Below are 13,340 nucleotides of genomic sequence, written 5' to 3' on the forward strand. Positions count from 1 at the left end.
TTAGTAATTCAATAGTTTCAACAAAATTAAAATATAAGTAAAATTTTGTACTTTATTACTGGAAAAAAAACTTATATATGAAAATACATGATTCAAAACTATTTATATAAAAATAAATAATTAATTTGTTTACAATATATTAAATTTAAATTATTATTAAATTTACTTATAATTTTTTTTCTCTCTCTATCTCTCTTTCTCTCTAAAATAATTACTGGAAAAAAACACAATTAAATCTAATTTATAGTTTTTAAATAGTTTAATAGTTTAGTAACTAATATTAAAAAAAATATTTATAAATAAAAAATAAAAATATAATAGACATTACATTATAAATTTTTTTTGGTTAATAATATTTATCAATATTACTATTTATAATAATATATAAATATATTAGAATTAATTTAGAATAAAATTTTTAAATTTAAATTAAAAAAAACAATATGACTGACTCTAAAAACTTTTTAATTTTTGTTTAATTTTAATTTTGATATAATTTTTATTAATTATTAATTATTATTATTATCACTCTTTCCATAGTTGATAATCAAAATCCCTGTATTTTTTGCAATCAATTTTCGGATTGTATTTGCTTTCAGGAAAAAAACTATACGGTTGTACTCGACTAATGTAATCGGAGGTCAGGCATACCAATCGGGCCAACGATGCTGTCTGTCTGATATTATTTAGTTGAGCTAAAATAGTCATAAAAAATAAAATACACACAAAAAAATATAATATACAAATAAAATACAAAAAAAAAATGTTTGCTTATTAAGTTTTTTTTAAAAAAAAAAACATCAATTATACATAAATTTTTTCACAATAAAATCTCATCCAAAAAAATAATATAAATAACATTTATATATATATACTAAAAAACAATTTTCTCTCAAAATATAATTAATTGCTATAATTTTTTAATAAATAAAAATGTATTATTAGTGTTTAAATTAAAAAAATAATTAATTATTATAATAATTAATTCTAATAATAATTGATGTGATAATTAATTTTCCAAGTGATATATATATATATATATTTATAATGTATATTATTAAATGCAATTTTTATGTATAATATAATAACCTAATAAACTATATGTTATATTATTATGTTATATATATATGATATACTGGTAATTTTGTTGTTGACTAAATTTACCTAGTGTAAATGATCCACTTTGACCCCCGTGCTCATAGTAATAGCGGTCACCATATTTTAGATGATGAAACTGTATGCCCAAAATACAGGCAAACGTTGGCCCGACATCGGCATCGGGAAAGTGGCGCTCAGTTATTCCTGCAATGTATAGATCGATATCTTTTGGTGATCTAATAATAATAATAATTTAAAAAAAACAGTTATATATATATATTTATAATACAATATTATATTACAAGTATTTTATGGTCAAATATTTTTTTATTTAATTAAATTAATTCGCATGTAATGTAACAACAAAAACAATATATATATATATAATTAATAATATACTGTAAAAATAATAATAATAATTAAAAAATAAATACTTAAAAATAAATTCGTGACTTACTTATACAACTGTCTAAAAAGATTAACGTATTTTTCAGGTATAAACAGTTTTAAGTCATCCCACGAACTTACCTATAAATATAATATCAAAAATAATAATAATAATAATAATATATAATATATAATACAGTTTAAAATATGTAATAATGCTATATATTATACAGTATATACTGTATATATATAAATGAAAACTACTTTATTTTATAAAACAAAAAACTTAAATAAGTAAGCAATTAATATTTAATTATTTTTTATATATAGTATATTTAGTTTGGTTACTGATTTCAATATATATATATTAGCTAATTATGAAAATTATTTTAAAATTAAAAAAAATATCTCAATAGTTATAGTAATAGTATTTAGTAAAAGGTATTAACTAAATTGGTATCTCATGTTTTAACCATAAAAAAATTGCAATTATATACTGGTATATACACACAGATTATTACATATACACGAAAAATAAAAACAAAATTTTACTTAAAAATAAAAAACTTACATCAAAATTGAAACAAAATTTCAGATAATTAACATACGAAGCCAAACCATGATCTCGGCCTCTGGCGATATTCCTCGAGATCAGATCCGATCCAAACAGATCACCTTTTTTCCGCATCAAATAATTGGTTATATCATCCGAATAGTATGGATCTACTGAATAGGACAGATCATTAAGGAGACCATTGATTAGGGCATCCGACTAAATGATAATTTGTAACCAACAAAATAAAAATAATATCAATTAATAAATAAAACAAAATCAATGTCAAAGGTTAACACACATATATATATATAGAGAGAGATATAACAAACAAATAAATAAATAAATAATAAAATAATAATAATAATACCGTAATAACAATTGCTATTATAATTTGATGTGCAATTATATATAAATAATTAAAAATAATACCATTAATAAATAAAACAAAATCAATGTCAAAGGTTAACACACATATTTATATATATATATATGATTCATACATATCATATATATATATATATATATACCAAACAAATTAAATAAATAATATAATAATAATAATACCGTAATAACAATTGGTATTATAATTTGATGTGCAATTATATATAAATAAATATTACAACTTTATATATATATAATATCCATTAATACAGTATAATAACAATTAAAGTAATTTATTTATATATATAAAAAAAATTATGTCAGTTTTTTTTGGGATACATAAGCGTATAAACATATATACTGTATATACCTTGTAATATGTGTAACTATGATGACTAAGCTTATTAACTAAACTAAACTATATAATGAAACAAACAAAAAACTAAAATAAATAATAAAATTAATAAACAAAAAAAAAGTATTTTTAATTTTATTGTATTATTATTATTATTTCATGTGTGTGTGTGTGTGACTATATTGAGGCCAAAAAGCAAATATAATTTGTAATTTTAATTCAATATCTAAAGCAAATCTTCAAACATTTATATACATATATATAAAATAATTTTAGAAATCAAATGTTTAGTTATCTTTTTTTCCATGATTTATAGCTTAAAATTATATTATTATATCAAATACAGTACAATATACAGTATATATATGATAAAAAAGATACTGTATTTTATTTTATTTTTAAAAAAAAGGTTTATTAATACACAGCATTGAACTTTTTTTGGATATTTTATTTAAAACATTTATTTATTATTTTTTTTAATAAATATTTTTAAATTAATAAATTTTCTCCAACAAAAAAAATTATAAATTAAAATTTCGTGTAATTTAAATTTCAATTCATACAATTATTATTATTATTATTTTGGTTATCAAAATATGTACTTGTTGAAATTGTTTTTTTTAATAAAATAAATATCATGTAAATTATATCATATTTTTTTAATAGTAAAATATGTAAAACAAAATAATAATAATAATATATATTAAGGTATATCTCTTAAAGTCTTTTAAAAACTAAAATCATTGTATATTTTGAATTAATAATAATAATAATAAAAAAATTAATTCAAATATAATAATTTACATATTTGTAAAAAAACTATCCAAAAAAAAATCAATTAGTTATGTGTGCAATAAATTATTCAAAACATTATTATTATAATTATTATCAACAAAAAAAATCAAAGATCATATCTCTCTCTCTCTCTCTCTCTCATAAAAATTATCAATCATATTATTATATTAAAAAAAATTAAATAAATAAATAAATAAAAAAAGATATTGATGTCATAAACTTATTGTTATATAAGTTTTTTTTAAAAACACAGTATATATCATATAAAACATATATTAAAATTAAATGCAAATTAAAAACGGAGAGTAAATATTAATGAGTTATAGTTAGTGTGATTCAGTAGAGAGAGAGAGAGAGAGAGAGAGAGAGAGAGAGAGAGAGAGTTATCATAAATTATTATTGAATTATATATATGTTTTTTTCTCGTATAGTTTTTGTGCGGAAATAAATAAAAAAAAAATATTTATATTAATATATAAATAATATATTAATATATTTAAAATAATTATAACCTAATTATTTAGACACCAAATACACTGTATATGTTTGGTTCATCTTTTTATTTCAAAAATTTTATTTTATAGTTTAATAGTTTGCTTTTGATTTTTTTTTTATATTAAATATATAAAAAAAAATATTATTACAAATTGTCATTAAGTTTGCACTCAATTTATATTTACTTTCCAACTCTCCTGAAAAAAACACTGCTAAGAGAGCCGGAGGGGGGGCTAATACATACATTAGCACTACACTATAGGGACAGTTAGATAGATATATAGAGGAGAGAGAGAGAGAGGGGGGGGAATCCCCTCTGATATTTAGCTCACTTTTTAACATTTAAATATATTAATAAGTGAAAATCCTGGAGAGAGAGAGAGAGAGAGAGAGAAAGAGAGAGAGGAATGTTTAGGTTATCTTTTCATTAAATAAATAAATGTTTTATTTTTTTTTGATTTTATTTTTTTTAAAAAAAAATAACATTACTGTTAATGCATTTGATGTGTGATTATATAACTATAGTATTATTTTTTTATAGAGAGAGAGAGAGAGAGAAATTAGTCGATATTTTTTTTAAATACTTGTTGTAAATGTCAGTCCTTTTTATTATTATTATTATTATTATTAATCTCTTAAAAACCGTAACAAAACTCTAGAGACGGACGGCTAGAGTGACTTAAAAAAAACAAATTGTTTAGAAATTTTTGTTTTCAAACAAAAAATTAATATATAATAACAATAATTATTATTAATAATTTAAGTTTAATATATCTAATAATATTGTTTGTCTGTTTAATTCATATTCAATTTATTTATTAATGTATTTTTTGTTATTTGTTTTTATACAAAAACATATTAGTATTTTTCATCAATTTTATCAATTGATCAGAACTATAATTTTTATTTTAATTACATTGCTGCTGGTCACCCTAATCACTCACTCACACACACACACACACACACACACACACACACACACACACACACACACACACACACACAMACACATACACATACACATACACAAACACATACACATACACATACACATACACATACACATACACATACACATACACATACACATACACATACACATACACATACACATACACATACACATACACATACACATACACATACACATACACATACACATACACATACACATACACATACACATACACATACACATACACATACACATACACATACACATACACATACACATACACATACACATACACATACACATACACATACACATACACATACACATACACATACACATACACATACACATACACATACACATACACATACACATACACATACACATACACATACACATACACATACACATACACATACACATACACATACACATACACATACACATACACATACACATACACATACACATACACATACACATACACATACACATACACATACACGCACACAGCATGCGATGATTTTTAACGTGTGTTATCAAAATACAGGTAAACACACACACACACATTGTGTGTATAAATTTAATAATAAAAACTAATACATATGTATATATACTGTATATAAAAAAAACCATAATAAGGGAAGTAAATTGTAATTTTATGTATGTTTGAATGCATTGATTTATTTTATTTGATTTTTTGTATGTATGTATCAATATATTTTTTGGTTGAAATAAAAAAAATTATATACAAATTTTTCAAAAGCTATCCCTTCAAGGTATATTGCGTGCAAATATCGTAAATAAATATATATATATATATAAAATAAAAACGTGAATCGTTTTTTGAATGATTAGTGACTTAATTTTTTATTTTATAATTTTTGAAAATTTACGATTATTTATTTAAAGTATTATTATTAAATATATATATATATATATATATATATATTTATATTCAACTATAATTTACTGCTTATTATAAGTTTGTTTTTAATCACTTTTACTCTCTCTCTCTCTCTCTCTCTCTCTCTCTCCTAAATGTGTTAAATACTTCCTATTTAAAAGAAATAAAAACTAATAACTTATATTATTTTAATTTTTTAGTTAACACTTAAACAAACATTATTTAGTATATTAATTATTTTTTTTTGTTACAGTATTACTGTACTATTAATAATAATATTATTTTATATATTATATATATATATAAAAACGCTATGAGAATAGGTAGCGATAAATAATAATAATAATAAGTAATTGATGTAATATATTATTATTATGTAATTTATTCAAAAAATTTGTTGCATATATACTATATAATAATTATATACAGTTATATTTTAAAAATATTATTATATATTTTTTTAAAATTTTAATCTAGCATTTAATATATATATATATTTATAAATTCTACTTTATTATAAATTTTGATATTATATATATATATATTAAAAAATATTTTTTTTATATAAAATCATATTATTTATTAGCATCAAAAATAATAATAATAATTTATTTTAATATTTATTAAATTCAAATTAAATTTTACTTTTATAAGTGTTTTTTTATAAAAAAAAAATTATTGAAATACTGTATAAATTAATAACAAAATGAGAGAGAATTTATTTATTTATTATTTATTTTTTATGATTAAACATTTAATCATAAAATATAACTATAATATATAGTGAGATAAAAAAATATATTGCACTTAAATGGTGTTATAAAATATATAGTTTTTATATATATATATATTAAATGATTATAATCTTCATTAAAATTAAAAAACCTCAGGAAATACAACAACATCATCAACCATAACAACAACAATAATAATAATAACAAAATAATTATTATTTTCAATTAAAACAAAAATATTGTTTTAATAACAACAATAAAAAAAACTTAAACATCAAAAATCAAATTCATATAATAATAATAATAAACAAAACAATTCAATATTATTTTGATTTAAGACACTTACTTAACTGATAAATAATTTTTTTTGTATGTTTGAAAATAAAACAACACATAACTAACTAAAATGATAATCTTATTCAATAATATAATACTAAATCTCTTTAAAACAATTTTTTGTTTACAATATATTTAATATAATAACAACAATACTGTATATATAAAAGCTGTCATAAAAAATTTTTAGGCGAAAAATTTAATTGTTTTTTTTGTTGGTATTCAATAGATAACATAATTTTTTTGTTGTAGATATCAGATAATATAATAATAATTAAATAAATAGGCATTTAAATTGTTATATAAGTTATTTAATAATTTAATAGACACACACACACACACACACACACACACACACACATACATACATACACGGTATTAATAGGTTAAGTAATAAATATGTTAATTATTAAAAAGAAAAAAAATTTTTTTTGAACACTTAATAAATGAGAGTCATTTAAGAGCCGTTATCTTATCATTTTGAGATCAATTAGATAATACAACAGAGAGAAAGAGAGAGAGAGAGAGAGAGAGAGTATCATATAATAAATTTTGTTTAATAAATTTTTTTATTATATATGATATATACAGTACTATTAGTGTGTGTGATATTCAATAGTATTAGTATATTATAGTATAAATTATAGTATTGAATATCACACACACTAATAGTACTGTATATATACTAAAATATATATAATAAAAATTTTATTAAATTATATACAGTATGTATACAGTTAAGTACAGTAAAAATAATTAATAATAAAAATAATGGTTAATCCAATGTGTTTCATATTAATTATTAACAGTCAATCAAACAAACAAATTAAAAAACAAAACATACCTGTCCTTCGTGCATAAACGACGGATCCATATAACTGTCCTTTAGATGATAGCCCTGAGTCGGACCGTTAGGGCCGACACCGCCGGCACCCGTATTGAACATTGTATGATAGCTACGGATCTGCGAGTGACCAAAACGACAGGCGGCGGTCGCGTACTCATTCCAGGAGGTCGGGTCGGTGTTCGGGTCGTACCGACTGTAGCCCTGGGTCTCGACATTCAGACCGTAGTAGTCCATCAGGGTTTGGCCGAAAACCAATCGCAAATATTCATTGTAAGTAATATGTTGTAGTTCGGCCACTACCAGCCGTCGGGCCTCCTGAAACAGTACTTCGTCCGACCAGTGCGGGTTGACCACGTGCAGGGATGTACTGATCTGATTGTGCCGACGGACCAGAATCAAATGCATGGACATAAGGGCCGGATGCTGATTGCATCGTTGATCGCCGGCATAGAAACATTGCATACTAGCCTTGGGGGGACTGCACTCGTTATTCCATGGGGCCGGTGTGGTCGGCAGTATTGGCTTACCATACCTGTCCCGACTTGTTTTTAGTAATCCTAATTAATTAATTAAATTAATTAATTGACAATAAATATGTGTATGTGTATGTGTATGTGTATGTGTATGTGTATGTGTATGTGTATGTGTATGTGTATGTGTATGTGTATGTGTATGTGTATGTGTATGTGTATGTGTATGTGTATGTGTATGTGTATGTGTATGTGTATGTGTATGTGTATGTGTATGTGTATGTGTATGTGTATGTGTATGTGTATGTGTATGTGTATGTGTATGTGTATGTGTATGTGTATGTGTATGTGTATGTGTATGTGTATGTGTATGTGTATGTGTATGTGTATGTGTATGTGTATGTGTATGTGTATGTGTATGTGTATGTGTATGTGTATGTGTATGTGTATGTGTATGTGTATGTGTATGTGTATGTGTATGTGTATGTGTATGTGTATGTGTATGTGTATGTGTATGTGTATGTGTATGTGTATGTGTATGTGTATGTGTATGTGTATGTGTATGTGTGTATGACTACTGTATATTATTAATTAATTAAATACTAACCAAACTTATAGGTCCTGATTGGTGCCGACTCGTTGGCTGTATTTCCATATACACTACTGGCGTCTATAAATGATGAAACAATATTGGACTGTTGTCTTGGACCTGATGGCGGGGGGTGGGGGTATTAGAAAAAAAAATCAATTAGTAATCATATTATCATTACAATACTGTATACCTATTTCGCAGAGAGGACAGGGAGCCGATCGGACAAAGTTCAGGCAAGTATTGTTAAACATTCGGTACTGATAGTCATAGGGTGTCGGATCGATTTGAATGGGTAGACATTGGCGCAAGTTTGGTCGCCGGCAACAATCGGTGGGTGCCGTATAGCTACCGGATAGGGCGTAGCTAAAGTAGACGGGCGTATGGGTGACGTCGTGATTGACAAACTGGCCGAAAGCCATCTTCATATTCGTATAAAACGATTCAAACGGCTTATCCGATGTCATCAGATTGATTAGCGTACGCGGACTCGGCAACTGCGAACCATCGTTGGCCAACCGGGGAGCCGATACACCGTCGGCATAGTCAGGCGGCAGCAGCCGTAGATGACAGACATACGATTTACCCCAATACGGATGTCGGGCATTATTACAGCTGCCGTCAATTGTCCTGTATTTGCTGTTAAATTCCGGGCACTGGAGATTCCATCCCTGGCCACCGTAAGCCGAATAGCAACTGGTATCGCCGTATTTGTTGCGAAAATATTGTTGGCCAATGGTTACCGACGGCAGGAATATTGTTGTCTGATATTTGCTCAAACATTTACTAAAATTAATTAATTAATAACAACAAAAATCAATATAATCAATTATCAATATAAGATATATATTTATAAATATTTATGTGATTTTTATAAACAAAAATTTTATATTATTTTTCAATAATACAAATGTAAAACACAATTATATATATAAACTTATGATTAATAATAATAATACATAATTTAATAATAATAACAATATTTAAAAATAACAATAATATTAAAAATACTACTAAAAAATAATATAATAATAATATTAATAATAATATTAAAGATAATATTAAAGATAATATTAAAAATAATATTAAAAATAATATTAAAAATAATATTAAAAATAATATTAAAAATAATATTAAAAATAATATTAAAAATAATATTAAAAATAATATAATAATAATATTAATAATAAAATAATAATAATATAAATAATAATATTAATAATAATAATAATTATATTAAGAATAATAATAATAATAATGTTAAAAATAATATTAAAAATAATATAAAAATAATATTAATAATAATAATAATATTAAAAATATTAATAATAGAAAATTACATACAATTTAGCGAAATATTCGGTCACATATTCCATGAGAAGCGCCTCCTTTTCTTTCAGTTTCAATGGCGGCGACTGATTGGAAAACTGGGAATAATTACCAAACTGTCGATCGTAGTCCCGGAGCTGACGATGGGCATAATCGAATGCCTGTTCCATATCCAGTTGGGTAATCTTAGGTGTCTGGCCATAGCTAGTCGAACAGGCACCCGAACTATACATAAAGGCACCGGTAGACAAATAGTTGGCATAGATTTGATTGTAGCTATAGAGTTTGCCCGGTTGAAACTGTTTCTGGCTATAGGAGCTTTGGGTATAGGTGCCCGGTATTGACTGATAGGGCGATCTAAGTGCCGATACATTCAGATATTGTTGTTGTTGATTATTAGGTGGACTTAGATTATATGTCGTATAATTGAATCGATTGTACGGCCCGGTAGCTGGTTGTCGATAATTGTAATTGTATTGGCCGTACATTTGCTTCAAGTATTGATAAAATGCTGGATTCCGATACAATTGATAATAGCGGGCATAACTGGGCGTATAGACCATCGGTGGTGATGGTCTACCATAACTACTACCGCTATGGTTTGGTGGTGACGGATAGGTAGTATAAACGCCATTTCCATTAGAAACCTTAGTTTAAAATATATATATATAAATTAAAATTTTTATATTTAAAAATAATAAAAATAAATAATAATTACATTATTTGATTGATTATAGTTTGCATTATTATTATTAGTAGTATTAGTATTGTAAGTGTTGTCACTATTATAAGGGTTGTTGTTGTTGTTGTTGTCATTATCATTATTGTTGCCATAAACCGGATCAGTTGAGTGATAACCACCATCAGATGATGATGACATCCAATTTGAATTAGTTGAATGATAACCGTAACCAGTATCCGGATAACCGATACTCGGATATTCACTTTCATCAGGTAATGTATATTTATTATCATCATCGTCTTTGGTTGTTAGCTGATCCTTGTCTTTATCATTGAAATCAATTAGTTTGCTGCCATCAGTTTCATGTTTATCATAATCATCGCCAGTATTGTCGTTGTCGTCATTATCTTTGTCTTGAGTTAAACTAAAAGTCCTTTTGTTGTTGTATTTGTCTTTTGTCTTCGCCTCGCTGGTGATAGTTGTCGACAAAATTAAGACAACAATTAAAGATAGTTTCCTTTAAAAAAATAAATAATAAATAAATAAAATAAAATTTAAATTTAAATCAATTAATCAGAAAAATCATTAAATCATTAATTAGTTATCAAATTATTATTATTATTATTATATAAATGTTAAATAAGTAAATTAATAATAATATAAATGTTAAATAAATTATTAAAAATAATATTATTATTATTATTACCAAAAATTTAATTTATGCCTCATTGGTGACACAGTTGGCTAATAAAACTAAAATATCACAACAAATAATAATAATAATAATTATTATTTATTAATATATTACTAAATTATACACAAACAATTAACTATATATAAATTGGTATTAGTTTTTTTAAACATTAAAAAAAATATTAATTTAATTATATTTGATAACAGGATATGAATATACTAATGTAATGTAATGATTGCTAATTTTTTTTATTAAAAAAAATACAAATATCTATTGAGATCAGCATTTATTTTTGTAGATGAAATTAAATGCTGATCTTAACAATCGTTAGCTTTTAAATTAATTGATTAATTTTTTTTATCATTAAAATCCAATATCTATTGATATATAGTTTTTTAAAAAATTAATTAATTTCTCTAATATAAAAATTTATTATTTTTTACATACATATTATTTTTTAAAAAAAAATATTAAATTGTAAAAATTATTATTATTAAATGTATAGTAAAATTATCAGTAAAATCTAAAAAATATTTAAAACAACAGATCAATAATATTATTATTAAAATATTACAAATATTTTAAATGTATTTTCTAAATACTAAATATACTGTCAACCAAAAAAATTAATTATTGTTTTAATTGAAATTTTATTATTATCTTAATCAACAATTAATAAGTAATTTATATAATATATTAATATATATATAACAATTTTATTGAATTAAAATAATAATTTTTTTTTTGGTAATCTAAACAAAAATATATCATAATACAATTAATACATTTAATCAAATAAAAAAATTACTTATCATCATAACACATGTACATTAATAATTATATATATATATTTTATTTTTTATATAAATATATTTTTTTTAAATAAAAAAATAATAATACTATATTAAACTATGTAATCAATCAATTATATTAAGCATCTCGCCATTGGCTTATATCGATATCGGGTATGTCATCGCATGATATTATAGGGTCGCTAAAAAAAGTGTTAAAATGTTAAAAAATAATAAAATAAAAAAATTAAATTAAAAAAAATTAAGTTAAAAATTTCAAATATCAATCAATCATTAACAACAAACCTATCGCTATTTAATTGGAAAATATGTGAATGAATTTCCTTAAAATTATTGCCATTAATACAAACAATACGTGCAAATAGTGTACCGCGAATGGCCTTTAGTTGACCTAAAAAAAACCAATTGAATGAACAGTCGGTAAAACAAAATGGACAGTTAGTATCATTTAGAGGACAGGTAGATAATACAAAAAATATACCAGAAGTAAATGAGCCGGGTTGTCCTTTATGTTCAAAATAGAAACGATCGCCATATTTCAAATGATTAAATTGTGTACCAATAATACAGGCAAATGTTGGTCCGACTATAGCACCCGACAGCGGCAACTCGGATATACCGCCCGAAAACAAATCGATATCTTCGACGTGTTGGTAGCTCTGCTGGAATCGTTGTCTTTGACTCGACGGCATATACTGATCCAATTGTTCAAATGTTTTGATATCCTTTAAATAAATAATAAATAATAATAAAAAAATAATATTAAAAATAATATTAATAATTAGTATTAAAAATAATATTAATAATTAGTATTAAAAATAATATTAATAATTAGTATTTAAAATAATATTAATAATTAGTATTAAAAATAATATTAATAATTAGTATTAAAAATAATATTAATAATTAGTATTAAAA

The 13,340-nt window shown here is 23.4% G+C and overlaps 2 protein-coding genes across 2 annotated transcripts in view; both read right to left on the reverse strand.

Annotated features, from left to right (window-relative positions):
* Window positions 1-505: 505 nt before the first annotated feature.
* On the reverse strand, window positions 506-11,684 carry LOC128966005 (peroxidase-like). The gene is made up of 10 exons (XM_054312804.1): window positions 11,623-11,684; window positions 10,953-11,433; window positions 10,250-10,881; window positions 9,099-9,691; window positions 8,924-9,025; window positions 7,844-8,403; window positions 2,057-2,257; window positions 1,556-1,626; window positions 1,165-1,334; window positions 506-695 (listed from the first exon to the last, which is right to left on the reverse strand). The coding sequence occupies exons 1-10, from the start codon at window positions 11,643-11,645 to the stop codon at window positions 526-528; spliced, it is 3,003 nt and encodes a 1,000-aa protein (XP_054168779.1). The 5' UTR covers window positions 11,646-11,684; the 3' UTR covers window positions 506-525.
* Window positions 11,685-12,540: 856 nt separating this feature from the next.
* LOC128966158 (peroxidasin homolog) overlaps window positions 12,541-13,340 on the reverse strand; it is a 5,949-nt gene continuing 5,149 nt past the window's right edge. Inside the window, exons 8-10 of the mRNA XM_054312973.1 lie at window positions 12,904-13,147; window positions 12,708-12,813; window positions 12,541-12,604 (exon numbers count right to left, since the gene is read on the reverse strand). Coding sequence (XP_054168948.1) covers window positions 12,541-12,604; window positions 12,708-12,813; window positions 12,904-13,147 — 414 coding nt within the window. The remainder of the gene's footprint in view (window positions 12,605-12,707; window positions 12,814-12,903; window positions 13,148-13,340) is intronic.

The sequence above is a fragment of the Oppia nitens genome, unplaced genomic scaffold (genome assembly GCF_028296485.1).
Source record: "Oppia nitens isolate AA-2021 unplaced genomic scaffold, nextdenovo-longstitch-racon4-pilon3 scaffold19_pilon_pilon_pilon, whole genome shotgun sequence".
NCBI classification, from domain to species: Eukaryota; Metazoa; Arthropoda; class Arachnida; order Sarcoptiformes; family Oppiidae; genus Oppia; species Oppia nitens.